The 16,875-nt window shown below is 36.2% G+C and overlaps 1 protein-coding gene across 5 annotated transcripts in view; it reads left to right on the forward strand.

Annotated features, from left to right (window-relative positions):
- PDS5A (PDS5 cohesin associated factor A) overlaps positions 1 to 16,875 on the forward strand; it is a 133,755-nt gene that overhangs the window by 34,479 nt on the left and 82,401 nt on the right. For all 5 annotated transcript variants that reach the window (XM_086406072.1, XM_086406076.1, XM_086406075.1 and 2 more), the window contains exons 3-6: positions 9,976 to 10,179; positions 11,222 to 11,308; positions 11,829 to 11,926; positions 16,062 to 16,188. In XM_086406072.1, the coding sequence (XP_086262198.1) occupies positions 9,976 to 10,179; positions 11,222 to 11,308; positions 11,829 to 11,926; positions 16,062 to 16,188 (516 nt within the window). The remainder of the gene's footprint in view (positions 1 to 9,975; positions 10,180 to 11,221; positions 11,309 to 11,828; positions 11,927 to 16,061; positions 16,189 to 16,875) is intronic.

Below are 16,875 nucleotides of genomic sequence, written 5' to 3' on the forward strand. Positions count from 1 at the left end.
TCTGTCTTTCCCAGCATCTGGTTCTTTTCCAGTGAGTCGACTCCTCACATCGGGTGCAGGTGGCTAAAGTTTTGGAACTTCGGCATCAGTCCTTCCAATGAATATTCCAGGTTGATTTCCTTTAGTATTGACTGGTTTGATCTCCTTGTTGTCCAAGGGACTCTCAAGTGTCTTCTCCAGCACCACAGTTCGAAAGCAACAATTCTTTGGCACTCAGCCTTCTTTGTGGTCCAGCTCTCACATCCATACATGACTGTTGGAAAAATCATGTTTTTGACTGTGTGGACCTTTGCCGGCAAAGTGACAACTCTGTGTTTTAAGACAGTAACCAGGTTTGTCATAGCTTTTCTTCCAAAGAGCAAGTGTCTTTTAATTTCATGGCTGCAGTCACTGTCCCATGTGGTGGGACATTAAACAAATATCAATACATTTAATATGATTCCTATTTCATACAGGGATAATATGATCACAGGGAGTTAGATGGGAAATTAATAAGAAAAGATATCCAGAAAATAACCCAAATATTTGGAAATTAGTGTATTTCTGCATAATATATGCATAAAAGAAGGAATCACAAGGAAAATTAGAAAATATTTTGAACTTAGTAGCAGTGCTTATTGAGAAATTTATTTCAATAAGCTTTTAAATGTTTATATTAGAAAAGAACAGTCTAGAATCAGTTGTAAGCTTCTACCCCAAGAGCCTAGAAAAAGACAGGAGATTAAACCTAAAGAAAGTAGAAAGCAGGACATAGTAAAGGGTAAAAATGGAAATTAGTCAAACAGAAAATGTGCAAACAATAAACTAATAATACCAAAAATTAGTTTTTTGAAAAGATAGTAAAATTGACAAAACCTTTTGTTTGATAAGGTTTCTCAGCCTTGGCTATGTTGACCCTTTCAGGCTGATAATTGTTATGGGACGCCGTCTTATATGTTGTATGATGTTTGGCTGTATGCTTGGTTTACCCCCCAATGCCAGTAGAACCCCTTCTCCCAGTTGTGACGACTAAAAATGTCTCCAGACATTGGCAGATATCCCCTGGAGATGTGTGGCAAATTCATTCCTCTTTGAGACCACTCCGTGCATGCTGTCACTTCAGTTGTGTCCCACTCTTTGCGAACCTATGAACTGTAGCCACCAGGCTTCTCAGTCCATGAGGATTCTCCAGGCAAGAATACTGGAATGGGTTGCCATGCCTTCCTCTAAGGAATCATCCTGACCGAGGGATTGAACCCACATCTCTTACGTGCATTGACAGGCGGGTTCTTTACCACTTATGCCACCTAGGAAACCCCTGAAACCACTATGTTAGACCCCTCAAGAAAAAAAGACAAAAATTAGCAACATTAGTGAAATAAAGAAGAGACTTCATATAGATTTATAAACATTAAAAGGATAAAAAAGGCATAATATAAGCCAATTCATGCTAGTAAATTCTGTATCCTAAATGAAGTAGATATATTTCTGGAAAAATGCAAACTACTAAAACTGACTTAAGGTGAAATAGAAAACCTGATAGCTTTATACTGATTTTAGAAAACTAGATTTGCAACTAAAAGCTTTCCCACAAATAAAGATGCAAATGACTTCATTGATGAATTCTATTAAACATTTAAGGAAAAAGGCATACTAGTCCTATACAAACTCAGCAAACAGGAAGAGTGAACACTTCCAGTTCACTTTATATGGCCAATATTACCTTGATACCAAAACAAATTACTAGAAAAGAAATCTATGTATCAAGAGACTTCAGTCCAGTCGCTCAGTTGTGTCAGACTCTTTCTGACCCCATAGCAGCAGCACACCAAGAGCCTTAATAAACAACAAAATATGAGCAGAGGAGATCCAGCCAGCAAAACAAAAACAAACCAAAACTAGAAGAAAAAACCCCAAAACATTGCACACGTGCAAAACACAGTGACCACTATGTTAGGTTTACTCCTGGGAGTGCAAATTTTGTTTACTATATGATATTAATTTATTTCAACATATTAGCAGTAGTGTAAGTTGGGAGAACCACGTTATCATCCCATTGGTATAGAAGTGTCTGAAAAAAATTCAACATGTTGTTCATAAAAAATAACAGCATATTAGGAATACAAGATAGAAAGAACTTTCTCAACCTGATAAGGCATCTACAGAAACCAATTAACATACTTAATGGTGAAAGATGATGTTCTTTCTCAGATCTCAAAAGAGGCAAAAATGTCTGCTCTCACTTTTGCTCTATATTGCTGTGGTTTTGCTAGCACAATAAGAAAAAGATACAAAAGACACACAGATGAGAGAAGACAAAATAAAACTGTCTGTATTTGTTAATAATACTGGATTTATAGAAAATCCTGAGAAGTGCATAAGCAAGCCTCTAGAACCAGTAAAGCTGAGTAGTAGTGTGAAAGGCTTAGTATAGAAAAATTGATTGTACATGTATGTGTTAGGAACCAACAGTTGGAAAATGAAAAGATGTTAAAATTCACAGTAGCGTCCGAAAAGGTTAAATGGTTAGAATAACAAAATATACAAAACCAGTGCACTAAAAACTACGCAATAATGATGGAATGTATTTCTTTTCCACTCAACAAACTGTTAAGTATACGCCAAGCCCAACTCGTTGTGCTGAAGACATAGAAATAGGGTGCTGCCATAGCCCTAGCAGAGACAAATAAGAAAGCAGAAAGCATAGCATTGTGATAGAAATGTGCAGATGGTGTGTGGTGCAATACATGGCATGTCCTTCCAGAAGGATGCAGTGATTGTCCCAATATTCAATCAGTCTGGAAGAGAAAAACCTAAATCATTGAGGACGTAAACCATGTTCATAGTTCAGAGAACACAGTAGTATTAAAACATCATTATCTTACCACGTTTTACTTTGCATTTGCCTGGCTGTCGATAGAATTTAATCTCCCCCATTATACTGACGGAGATTTTTTTCAAAAAGTACTTAGTCTACCTAGTCATTTTTCCGTTTTACACTTGGGTTTTGTTTTCTTTGCTGAATTCTAGGAGTTCTTTATATATACTAGATAGGTTCTTTGTTGGTTATGCATGTCACAAATATCTACTCTCATTCATTGGCATGTGTTTTAAAATCTTTTTAGTGGTATCTTCTGATGAATGCACATTAATTTTACTTTTATGGAAAGATTCTACAGCTAGTGCTTTTTGTACCTTCTTGAGAAATCCTTCCTACTCAAGATCATAAAGATATTCTATTTTTTAAAAGTTTCTTAGATGTTCCTTTCAAATTTTGATTTTTATCCCACTGGGAACTAATTTTTCTTTTTTTCATAGATTCTAAAGTGGTCTGTCTTTACCATTACTTTTTGGTGTGGAAAATGTTAATTTAATGGTATTTTCTATGTTATAGCTTAGGAGACTGTGAAAACTCCTCATTAATATTTTGAAGGTTCTCTGGATTTTAATAATCAGTTTATTGAATATTTTCTTCATAGTTTTTATACCTAAAGAAAACTATTTAAGTGCAAAAGAAATGTGGAATCAGCTTTTCAGAATAATTTGCCTACCTGAAAAGATGGTCGTGTGCTGATATTTTTCCTTTAAAATATTTCTAACAGTTTGAATATTGTTGATTTGAGGACCACATAGATGTGTTTTGCTTATCCCTCACAATGGTATGAACTTTTTGGAGTTGCTGAAATTCTCAAGTCAGATGATTTCACTTAACATTTTGTTGTGTCCTGATCAACTGAATGATTTTCTATACTAGGTCTGCATTCTCACCTGACAACAATTAACTGAAGCCAGCTCTTGGTTGGAGCCTGTGTTCTCCCTTTCTCCCCAGTGGTTATTTGCCTTGAGTAATAAAGTAATGTGCCTCCCCTTGAGTTGTGACCTCTGCTATAGACCTGTGTTTAGAATATATTTACTCAAGAATTCTGAACAAATTTCTAGCCAACAGATGTTATATACTGATTGACCTGGTCTCTATCTAGAACTGATAAAGTTTTTTGCCAGAATGGCCATATGGGTCATATTTTTTAAAATATACATAATATATATTATCAGAGTAGATGTTAAAAAGGCATTTCATGAATTATAACAAATTTTATTTAAGTATAGTTTGTGTTAATTTCTGCTGTACAGCAAAGTGATTTGGTTATACATACATATATTCCCAGGATGTTGACTATAGCTCCCTGTGCTATACATATAGTAGCACTTACTGTTGATCCATTCTATGCAGTTTGCAAGTTCTAATCCCAAACACCTGACCTTCCCCGCCCCCAAAGCTTCCCAGTATTTATGTGAGGTAGCCTGGGGCACTGATTTTTGGCCCAGATACAGTAGGTTGATATATAAAGCTATTGAAAAGCCAGCTGCTTAGATGCAGTAACTAAGAGACCCCCCCGCCCCACCTGCCCCCCCCTTTGTCTTGTTGCCCCTACCAGGGCTGCTGGGAACCTCAAAGTTGGAACACAGTTGAAATAGTTTTTCTGAAATATCTCCAAGCAGCTCAAGTCTTATTGGAAACTTGCAACCCAAACCCTTTAAAAACCAAAGTTCATTTTACCTAATCAAATTGACTCCTTACAATTGTGTAATATTTCAAACACTCATAGAGAATAATACAACAAACATTTTTGTACCTCCTTCTCATCTTTATTGAATCTTAACGTTTGCTTTGTTGTTTGGTGTTTTAAGTAATTTTTTAAGTTGGAATATAGTTGATTTATAGTGTGTTAGTTTCTGCTGTGTAGCAGAGTGAATTATTTAGATATAAATCCACTGTTTTTTTTATTCTTTTCCTATAATAGATCATTACAAAGTATTGAGTAGAGTTCCCTGTACTACACAGGAGATCCTTATTTATCTGTTTCATGCACAGTAGTGTGTACAGGTCAGTTCCAATCTCTCCGTTTATCCCTCTTCTCCCCTCTGGTAACCATGACATTGTTTTCTAGATCTGTGACTCTATTTCCCTTTTGTAAACAAATTCTTCTGTACCATTTTTTTAGCTTCCACATATTAAGCCATATTATATGGTATTTGTCTTTCTGTGTCTGACATACTTTACTCACTGTGATTCTCTCTTCAGTTCATCCATGTTGCTGCAAATGGCATTATTTCATTCCTTTTTATGGCTGAGTAATAATTCTGTTGTATATAGGTACCACATTTCTTTGGGGGTTTCTAGGTGGCTCAGGGGTAAAGAGTCGGCCTGCCAAGCAGGAGACACAGGTTTGATCTGTGTGTTGGGAAGATCCCCTGGAGAAGGAAATGGCAATCCACTTCAGTGTTCTTGCCTAGGAAATCCCATTGACAGAGGAGCCTGGTGGGCTATATAGTCCATAGGGTCACAAAGAGCTGGACACCACTGAGCGACTAAGCAAGCACACACCACATTTCTTTCTTTATTCCTTTGTCGATGGGCATTCAGGTTGCTTCCATGTCCTGACTATTGTAAATAGATCTTCAGTAAACATTGGGGTTACATGTATCTTTTCAAATTATGGTTTTCTCCAGGTAATGAATTTGAGTGTTCTTTCCACAAAAAAAAGTTTGCATGCCTACTTTGTGCCAGTCCTATTCTAATCATTAAGGATACAGCTGTTAACAAGACAGTTAAAAATTCTTCTCCTGACAAAAGTTAGGTGAAAGAAATCATTTCTAACACTGCGGAAACATTTTTCTCAGCTATATGTTAATTTGTGTTAAAATCAAGTGGAATAAACACAAATACTTCAAAACATGTCCAAAGAAATAAAGCTCCGGATGAAGTAATAATAGTCTGATAATAAAATTATTATTTTAAAAAGAACTTCTGGTCCTTGGGAATTGCTAGGATTCAGAACCTTCAGAAAGGAATGCAGCACACACACTGTCATAAAATAGAGACAAGTATCACCTGAATGGCTGAACCTAGGAAAAACAGCACAAGTGTGGAGAACTGTAAATCACGATGCCTTACACATCTCTGATTTAAAAGTTTTAAAGTACGATTAGAATACTTTGTACATGTGATTTTATTTCTCTATCAGTAACATCTCTAGATCAAGCTAAAAGTCTCTTAAAATCAGGAAAAGAATAATGCATCCTCCCCACCCCCAATAAACATTTAACATTATTTGTTAAATTTTTTTTAAAAGACAAGTCTTACTTGAGGTTTCGTTTGAACTATTGATATGAGTATGTTTTTCCCATATCCTGTGGTAAATGTATTCTTTTCAATTTTTGCTTTTCCTTTTGATATATATTCCAACTTGGAAAAGTTGCAAGAATAGTACAGAGAGCTCCTGTATTCTCCGGATGTTGACAGTTCCCATTTTTACTGCTCCCTTCTTATAAGCACAAAGCTATGTATAACAAAATCACCCAATTCAGTTCATTGATTCCATTCCTGATGTTTGTGTTTAGACTTATAAGAAATAGTGATTTACAGTCATCCTCCTGTGTGGTGTTTTCCATATTAGGTCACTTATACTATACCTGTCTGTATTTTAAGACAGTGTATGTGATACATTGAAATTGTATTGTAATTAGAAAACCACTCAGTGGGATTTATTCTAGTAACAGAATTAGGAGGAAAGTATCACTTCAGTAGACACGGAAAAAAAAAATGTATTTGGAAAAAACTGAGCACAATGGGACTTTACTGGTAGTCCAGTGATTGAGAATGCACCTTCCCATGCAGGGACGAGGATGCAATCCCTGTCGGGGAACTAAGATCCTGCATGCTGGGCATAGGCAAACAAAAAGAAAACAAACCAGAATTTATTCGTGATTAAAAAGTCTTGTCAAAATAGAAATAGAGGTACAGCTTCAATATTTGACAGTGGTTACTCGTTAGGTAAGGCTGATTTATTTAAAGAAGCATTTTTGATGGTATGAGGAAATGGTTGTGATTGGATAAATGAAAAAGAAATGACTATATGGTTATTTCCATCTTTATGGAGAAAAAACACCAGCATAAAATACACAAAAACGTAAATAGTGATTATTTTCTGGAGTTGAGAAATTATGTTATTTTTCCATTTTAGAGTGATTCTGAAATGTGCATTTGTTAGTTTTATAACGATAAATAAGACCAGAGTTTATTTTATAATTAAGACTTTTAATCAGAAATTTAACTGCCTAAAAATATTTATTATTTTTTCTTTTTATTTCTTTAGTGCTTTCTAGTATGAATTGCAAAACCCATTAAAGTGTGAAACTTAATAGTTTTAAGGAGCCTAAATCAAGGCAGCTTTGATAATAAGTGTAAAAGGAACATAATTGATAATGTTACAAAATATCAAATGATATGCTTGTGCATATGAACAAGAAGAGATAAGAAAGCCTTCCTCAGCGATCAATGCAAAGAAATAGAGGAAAACAACAGAGTGGGAAAAACTAGAGATCTCTTCAAGAAAATTAGAGATACCAAGGGAACATTATATGCAAAGATGGGCTCGATAAAGGACAGAAATGGTATGGACCTAACAGAAGCAGAAGATATTAAGAAGAGATGGCAAGAATACACAGAAGAACTGTACAAAAAAAATCTTCATGACCCAGATAATCACGATGGTGTGATCACTGACCTAGAGCCAGACATCCTGGAATGTGAAGTCAAGTGGGCATTAGAAAGTATCACTACGAACAAAGCTAGTGGAGGTGATGGAATTCCAGTGGAGCTGTTTCAAATCCTGAAAGATGATGCTGTGAAAGTGCTGCACTCAGTATGCCAGCAAATTTGGAAAACTCAGCAGTGGCCACAGGACTGGAAAAGGTCAGTTTTCATTCCAATCCCAAAGAAAGGCAATGCCAAAGAATGCTCAAACTACTGCACAATTGCACTCATCTCACACGCTAGTAAAGTAATGCTCAAAATTCTCCAAGCTAGGCTTCAGCAATATGTGAACTGTGAACTTCCTGATGTTCAAGCTGGTTTTAGAAAAGGCAGAGGAACCAGAGATCAAATTGCCAACATCCGCTGGATCATGGAAAAGGCAAGAGAGTTCCAGAAAAAACATCTATTTCTGCTTTATTGACTATGCCAAAGCCTTTGACTGTGTGGATCACAATAAACTGTGGAAAATTCTGAAAGAGATGGGAATACCAGACCACCTGATCTGCCTCTTGAGAAATTTGTATGCAGGTCAGGAAGCAACAGTTAGAACTGGACATGGAACAACAGACTGGTTCCAAATAGGAAAAGGAGTACGTCAGTGGTGTATATTGTCACCCTGCTTGTTTAACTTCTATGCAGAGTACATCATGAGAAATGCTGGACTGGAAGAAACACAAGCTGGAATCAAGGTTGCCGGGAGAAATATCAATAACCTCAGATATGCAGATGACACCACCCTTATGGCAGAAAGTAAAGAGGAGCTAAAAAGCCTCTTGATGAAAGTGAAAGTGGAAAGTGAAAAAGTTGGCTTAAAGCTCAACATTCAGAAAACGAAGATCATGGCATCCGGTCCCATCACTTCATGGAAAATAGTTGTGGAAACAGTGTCAGACTTTATTTTTCTGGGCTCCAAAATCACTGCAGATGGTGACTGCAGCCATGAAATGAAAAGATGTTACTCCTTGGAAGGAAAGTTATGACCAACCTAGATAGCATATTCAAAAGCAGAGACATTTCTTTGCCAACAAAGGTCCATCTAGTCAAGGCTATGGTCATGTATGGGTGTGAGAGTTAGACTATGACGAAGGCTGAGCACTGAAGAATTGATGCTTTTGAACTGTGGTTGTTGGAGAAGACTCTTGAGAGTCTCTTGGTCTGCAAGGAAATCCAACCAGTCCATTTTGAAGGAGATCAGCCCTGGGATTTCTTTGGAAGGAATGATGCTAAAGCTGAAACTCCAGTACTTTGGCCACCTCATGCGAAGTGTTGACTCATTGGAAAAGACCCTGATGCTGGGAGGGATTGGGGGCAGGAGGAGAAGGGGACGACAGAGGATGAGATGGCTGGATGGCATCACTGACTCGATGGACGTGAGTCTCTGAACTCCGGGAGTTGGTGATGGACAGGGAGGCCTGGAGTGCTGCGATTCATGGGGTCGCAAAGAGTCGGACACGACTGAGCGACTGAATTGAACTGAACTGATGAAGCTGCCAGGGCTTCCCAGGTGGCACTAGTTGTAAAGAATCCACCTGCCAATGTAGGAGACAAAAGAGAGTTGGGTTCGTTCTCTGGCTCAGGAAGATCCCCTGGAGGAGGGCATGGCAACCCACTCTTGTATTCTTGCCTAAAGAGTTCCATGGACAGAGGAGCCTGGGGGCTACAGTCCATAGGGTTGCAAAGAGTTGGACTGAAGTGGCTTAGCATGCATGCACATGAAGCTATGAAGTTTTTTTTTCCTCTTTGCTGGGTCTTTGTTATGGAGTACAGGCTCCGGGGGCTTCCCTGATGACTCAGAGGGTAAAGAATCTGCCGGCAATGGAGGAGACCCAGGTTCAGTCCCTGAGTCAGAAGATTCCCTGGAGATCAGGGCAACCCACTCCAGTATTCTTGCCTGGAGATTCACATGGACAGAGGAGCCTGGCAGGCTACAGTCCATGGGGTTGCAAAGAGTCAACTATTGAAGGGACTTCGCACGCGCTCACAAGCTCTAGAGTGCATAGGGCTCAGTAGTTGGAGCATATTATCTTAGTTGCCCCACAGCATGTGGGATTTCAGTTTGCTGACGAGGGATTGAACTCAGTCCCCTGCGTTGGAAGGCAAATTCTTGGCTACTGGACAGGTAAGTCCCAAGCCATGAAATTTTTACCTGAGCTAGATATAACTTTAATAATGAGAGTCTTAAGTTCTTCATAAATGTGGTACAAATGCAGATAATGCATCTGTCAGTAATCCAAATGTTAGTACTTATCCATGCTTGTGGTCTTTACTCAAATTCTTAAATGAAGATGTACATAGTAACTGCTGGTTTGTTTTGTGATGGAGATGAGTAAATATATATACTTTTTCACTGGCTTCTAAATATCAAGAGTTGACTTTTTTTCTTTTATACATTTTTGCAGATGGTAGTAAAGACTTTTATGGATATGGATCAGGACTCAGAAGATGAAAAACAGCAGTATCTCCCACTAGCCTTGCATCTAGCATCTGAATTTTTTCTCAGGAATCCCAATAAAGATGTGCGTCTCCTTGTAGCATGTTGTTTGGCTGACATCTTTCGAATCTATGCCCCAGAAGCTCCATATACTTCCCATGATAAACTTAAGGTAAATACAACCTTTACAAAATTGGTTATCTTTTATAGTTTAGCTTAATACCCTTAGGAACATAGGTTTCATTTTAGTCACCTTGTCATCGTAAGAAGATTATGTCATAAGTTCTAAAAACAAAATAATTATTTATTCAGTTAGTATTCATTGAATATCCATAAAATGACTGGTATATTTATGAGACATTTGAAAGATACAGATCAAAACGGTCCCTGTCTGCTCATATCTGACCTTCAGGATAGCCGATCTTAAAGGCCAGGTGACTGAGTTGAAGGGATGGTGGATGAATGACACTTTTTAAAACAACTATATAACAGAATTCACACATTCAAATGACTATTTTCCTCTGCAGGTTATTTTATATGCAAAGCTACATGCTCATCTTGATGGTTCTGCCTTTGTTTGAAAAGTTTGAGGAGCTCCTCTTTTGAGTTGATCTCTTAAACTGTTTTCATATTATGAATACTTTCAGATAGCCCATAAATCAGTTTATTCCATATTGATACTATTTGGGGTTAAAACTTCTAAAGAAAGCTTATTAAGAAACAGAGCACTGTTGTGAAAAGTACAGTCCCTTGGACCAGTCTATTATTGGTTTTGTTCCACACAACTTTGTAGTCACACATCAAATTCAAAAATAGGTCTTGAAAATTATTATTTACATCTAGGGAATTGTAATGGAAGTACTTCATATCAAAGTACTTTAACTGAAGATAATTACCATGATACAATATAGTCAATAAAGTGGAAGTTCTGTACTAGAAGAAAGGGTAACAAGACATAGAACCTATGATTCTCTCAGAATGAGAAAGCCTAAAGATATGTGGCAGTAATAATCTTTATCTTTGCTTCTAAAGGATGTAATTTTAAACGATTTGCTCTTTTCCAGATATTTTGAGTAATGGACTAGGCTAGTCCCAAGGATAATTTTCTTTTATTGTTGTCTTTAATAGAGAATGTATATATAGACTGTTAGAATATTGTGAAAGTGATAAGTATTTGTGTTTAAATTAATATATTTTATCATTTTTTAAAACAGGACATATTTTTGTTTATTACCAGACAGTTAAAAGGTTTGGAGGATACAAAGAGCCCGCAGTTTAATAGATACTTTTATTTATTAGAGGTAATATTTTTTTTATTTAATAAATACCACTATTTCATGTTGTAGGAAATTCTTTATAGTAACTTTATAATGTAAAATGAATCTTTTTGTTTGTTTTATACAAAGCCCACTTAAGAAAATGTCATTTACAATATGTTTTTTCATTCTTCATATCTTCATATTCCATGGGCAAAACTGTTACATTGAGACTTTATTTTCATGTTTTTATTCTTTTCTAATCCGAAAGGAGATTAAATCAAATTAATTTTCACTGCAGTTAATATTTTGTATGTATATATGTCCTACCAACCTCTGACAGTTTAGTATTTTTCAATAAGAAAAGGTTAATACCAACAGATACATATCTTTTTAAAGGTCAGAGTACGTGACTGCTGAAACAATTGTAGTTTTATATGTTGGGGTGTTATAAGCTTTAATATAGATTTCTAATTCTAAAAACTAAATTTTATTAATGAGCCTACTTTTGTGTAACTATTCTCTGTATGTGTGAATAATTTATTTATTTATTTATTTATTTAAGAATTTAGCGTGGGTTAAATCGTATAACATCTGCTTTGAATTGGAAGATTGCAATGAAATTTTTATTCAGCTTTTTAGGACTCTCTTCTCAGTGATCAAGTAAGTTATTTTTTAAGCTTTCTGTTTGTCTCTTTTTCTTGTTGTGCATATTGAATTATCACGTACTGTGTATTTACACTAAGATCTTTTAGGTAAAAGGAAATGTTTTCCTTAGAAGACTTAACATAAAGAGGAAAATAATTATGTTGTCTGAAAACTCTGTCTTTATACTGACATTTTAAGTTATGGTATCAAATGTATGTTGTTGTTTAGTCACTGAGTCATGTCTGATTCTTTGCGACCCCGTGGACTGTAGCCCACCAGATTTCAATCCAGTGCTTTATCTTGGTGTGTGTGTGTGATTTTAGTCCAGTACTTCGTGTGTGTGTGTGTGTGTGTGTGTGGTTTCATTCTAGTGCTTCATCCTGGTGTGTGTGTATGTGTGAGATTTCAATCTAGTGGGTGGGTGTGTGTGTGTGTGTGTGTGAGATTTCAATCCAGTGGTCTGTGTGTGTGTGTGTGTGTGTGTGTGTGTGTAGTAAACCAAGCATTGTTATGAGATGTGTTCTATAGCATTACATTATATACAAGCAATATATCTCAAATATATTTTAAATTTTCTAATAGCCACATTAAGAAAGGTAACATGAAACAAATGAAATTTATTTAAATAATTTATTTCAACATGTGGTTCTATCCAGACTTGAGTAGGGCAGTAGCCAAATGGCTATTGCATAGCGACTTCGGTATTGAATAGCACATTTCTGAAGTTTTCTGTAGGTTTCTAATGAATACTATTACGTATTTTTCTTTTCCTTAGTTAGAATGGTAGGAAGAGAATATAACTTGGGATAAAGTGGACCAACCTAGTCTAGTGATAGAAGCTTATGAAAAGATTGCATGAGAAAAAACTTTCTTTGACAACTAACTGAAGGTCCTTAAGTGAATGATAGACTGTATAAACTATACCTTTGTGTTGGTTAACTTTTGCTTCATAACAAAGCAACCCACAACTTGATAGTTTAAAACATACTCCATTTTATTTAGCTCATGATTCGGCTTGGTAGTTCTTTTTGTCAGGGCTGGACTTGCTCCTGTATTTGCAGTCAGTTAGCAGAACATTTGGCAACTGGCTGATGTACTAGGACAGCTGGGTCACATGTCACTCTGTCATCATCCAGCAGGCTAATCCAGGTCTCTTCATACGCTGACTCGGTTTCAGAAATTGCAAGAAGGGGCACACCCCACCACAGAAGCACTTTTTAAAACCTCGGCACACTTCATGTTTACTTTTAATTCATTGGCCGAGCAAGGCACATAGGCAAACCCAGATTCAAAGGTTGGTTAGATAGACTCCTATTTTGTTGGGAGGAGTAGCATTTTAAAGACATGTGCATACAGAGATGAGAATAGTTTGTGGCCATTGTTTGCTTTCTGCCACATATGTGCAACTTTTTTTTTTTTAATGTTAAAATTACCAACAAAATGAAAAAGAAACTCCTGAGTTGTTATCCTGCCCATTTTATTACCTTGACTGTCCACTTGCTGCTGCTGCTGCTGCTAAGTCGCTACAGTCATGTCCGACTCTGTGCGACCCCACACACGGCAGCCCACCAGGCTCTGCCGTCCCTGGGATTCTCCAGGCAAGAACACTGGAGTGGGTTGCCATTTCCTTCTCCAGACTGTCCACTTAAGTCCACTTACTACTGTGCAGTTATACTTTTTTCTTCTATTAGTTTTACATACACATACTTGCTTTGATCCTTTTAATAGTTTTCTTTTCTGAATCTAAAGATCTAAATTTATTCTTGACCTAATTCTTTAATTGAAAAAAATCACAGTGAGGTAAATCAGTAAAATAAGACTTGCCTTTTGAAAGAGGAATTTATTGATTTGTATTTATTGACACATTTACCATATATCTGGTGTTCTTCATTCCTTTGTATATATGCAGGTTTCCATCTTGCATTATTTTACTTTAGTCTGAAAGACTTCCTTTAACATTTCCTATAGTTCAAGTCTACTGCTAATAGAATTCTTTCAGTTTTTCTGTGTCTGAAAAAACCCTTATTCCACCTTCGTTTTTGAAAGTTATATTCATGGTATGAATATTATGTTAATAATACTTTCCTCTCTTCTTTTCTGTCTCAGTACTTTTAAAGATGTTCCTCTATCTTTTTCTGGCTTACACTTTTTAAAATGATAAGTTTTTGTCATTTAAAATCTTTATTTCTCTGTTAATAATGTATCTTCTTTTTCTTTACCCACTTAAGATTTTCTCTGTATTGCTGCTTTTAAGCAATTCAATTATGATGTCTCACAGTGGAGTTTTCTTCCTGTTTGCTGTGCTTGGAGCTCACAGAGCTGCTTGGATATGTGGGTTTATGCTTCTGATTACTAGATGCCTTGTGAGTTGTAAGATTTTCCACTGTAGTTGAAACACACACGTTGTATGACCTGTGTGAATTCCAGGGATTATTCCTTCTACTCCTTTCAAGTGGTTCCTTCCCCAAACTCAAGAGATTTCTTTCCCAGCTTATGCTAATCACTAAGCACCTGAAGACTCAGGGGTAGTCTCTGTGAGCTTGCTCTCTTGAGTAGTTCTTTTCCCTCTGGTATTCTGCCCTGCAAACTGTAGTCTCTCCAGACCCAGATAAACCATTAGGCTCTGCTAGGATCTTCTCTTCCTGTACTGAAGCCTGGAAACTTTTATAGGTAGAAAAAGTAAGCTTCCCTTCTTTCAGCAGCATGTGTATAGGGTCTGATATGTTTTCATATATTTTGTTCATTTTTTTTTAAATTGTTTCAGGTAGAAGAGTAAATCCTGTTATTGAATCTTGGCTGAAACTAATGGAAATAATTTTTAAGTCTGTTTCATTTCTCTTTCCTTCACTCCTTTCCTAGTCACAAATGATATGGATCTGAGACCTAAATACTCTCTTCATTTTTTTGTATCAAGCTGAGTATCTCTGTTCTTCACTGCCTACCTCCCCCCCCCACACACACACACATACACACACACACACACTCCTATATAGTTGATTTTTGCACAGTCTTGGCCTTTAGTACGCAAGATATTTGAGAGAGAGTATTTTTCTAAAAGTTGTAGAAAACTGTGAATCTAACAATAGGACAGTTTTTCACTAACTTTAAAAATTTTGATCTTTGATTTTACCACTAGGTGCCCAACAAGTGTATTATATATTATTTCAAGCTTATTTTTTAAATATTACAGATAAGAGATACATAAATGATAATAAAATTTAGATTAGTCTTAATTTAAACTTCCCTTTGTCTGTAGTAGTACAACTAAGTTATACCATTCTCTTGATTTGTCTTTGCATATATATTCTGATAAATGTGAAAACGAACAGGTCAAGTCTTTAGTTAAGATGCAGTCAGAGAGGTAGAAGCCTAGATGTTCTCTTGACTTAACAACAATTTTGTGGCCAGTCTTTTTGGGTAAGTTTATATCAGCACTAGACTTATTAATTGAGAAGTCCTGCCCTTGACTCTGCACTAGCTAAGGAAGCAGGACTGAAACTGATTCTGGCTTTATACCTTGTTGATTTTTCATTTGTTTGTTTGAAATTCTTTGAGAGACAGCAGGATGACTTTTTCAGAATCTTAAGTCATGAGTTCTGGTAGCATTTTACATGAGACTTTGGATTTTCAGTATTGTTGAACTAAAACTTCTAGTGGCAAAGATATGCAAGTGTTTACATAGGTCTTTTTTGTGTTTATAGTTCTGTCGTTTGGGGGGAATTATTAAAATCAAAAAGGATGAAAAGCTATCTACATTCTTTATCTTGTACATTTTTTGTTTCCTTAAAATTTTATCATTTTTTAAAATACAGGGGCATGTAAGCAAAGACTTCTTTAAGGCTGACATTTTTGTTTCATTGAATTTAACCCATTCTTTGAATTCTAGGTGTATGGGGCTTAATTAAATTTTTGTATGTGTGAAATAGTTTACAGTGATTCCTTAGCTGTTTTAGCAATAATCACGAGAGGAGCAAGTAAATATGGAACAGCCAGAATTTCTTTGCCATTATTGGTGTGGTTTGCTCAAGTGAAAAATCCTTTACATTTGAGATAGTTACTTTAAACTGGGAAGTTTAATTTTCTTTGGTTAAAAAAACAAAAAAAATTTTTCTTTGGTAAGCCTAATTTGTTTTTTCTTTTTTTTTTAAAGCAATAGCCACAATAAGAAGGTACAAATGCACATGTTAGACTTGATGAGTTCTATCATCATGGAAGGTGATGGAGTTACTCAAGAATTATTGGACTCCATTCTTATTAACCTCATTCCTGCACATAAGGTCTGTATAGTATGAAGATATTAAAGGTTAATATTTAATGGTAGTACGACACATATGAAAACTTGTTTTTCACCATTTGCAATCCCATGTAATTATTCCCACTGTCACTCTCCAGTCCCAAGTAAATTAAAGTAACACACATAAGTCTTATAGCTTGTTGTCTTTAAAAGACATATTTTCACTTGGTCAACTGCTGCCTCTTCTCTGGAAAATTAAAAATGTTCCAGATTGACCACTCATATCTAGTATAGGAATTGCAAGGGATTGAAGTACTGTCTTGGTTTGGTTCTTTGTTTTAGAAAAGAAAATGTATTTACTACTTTCTAATAGATACCATGAAATTAAAAGATGCTTACTCCTTGGAAGAAAAGTTATGACCAACCTAGATAGCTTATTGAAAAGCAGAGACATTACTTTGCCAACAAAGGTCCATCTAGTCAAGGCTATGGTTTTTCCATTGGTCATGTATGGATGTGAGAGTTGGACTGTGAAGAAAGCTGAGTGCTGAAAAATTGATGCTTTTGAACTGTGGTGCTGGAGAAGACTTTTGCGAGTCCCTTGGACTGCAAGGAGATCCAGCCAGTTCTTCCTGAAGGAGACCAGTCCTGGGTGTTCATTGGAAGGACTGATACTGAGGCTGAAACTCCAGTACTTTGGCCACCTCATGCGAAGAGTTGACTCATTGGA

The sequence above is a fragment of the Bos grunniens genome, chromosome 6 (genome assembly GCF_055505025.1).
Source record: "Bos grunniens cultivar Pamir isolate PY7600 chromosome 6, Bosgru_T2T1.0, whole genome shotgun sequence".
Taxonomy (NCBI): domain Eukaryota; kingdom Metazoa; phylum Chordata; class Mammalia; order Artiodactyla; family Bovidae; genus Bos; species Bos grunniens.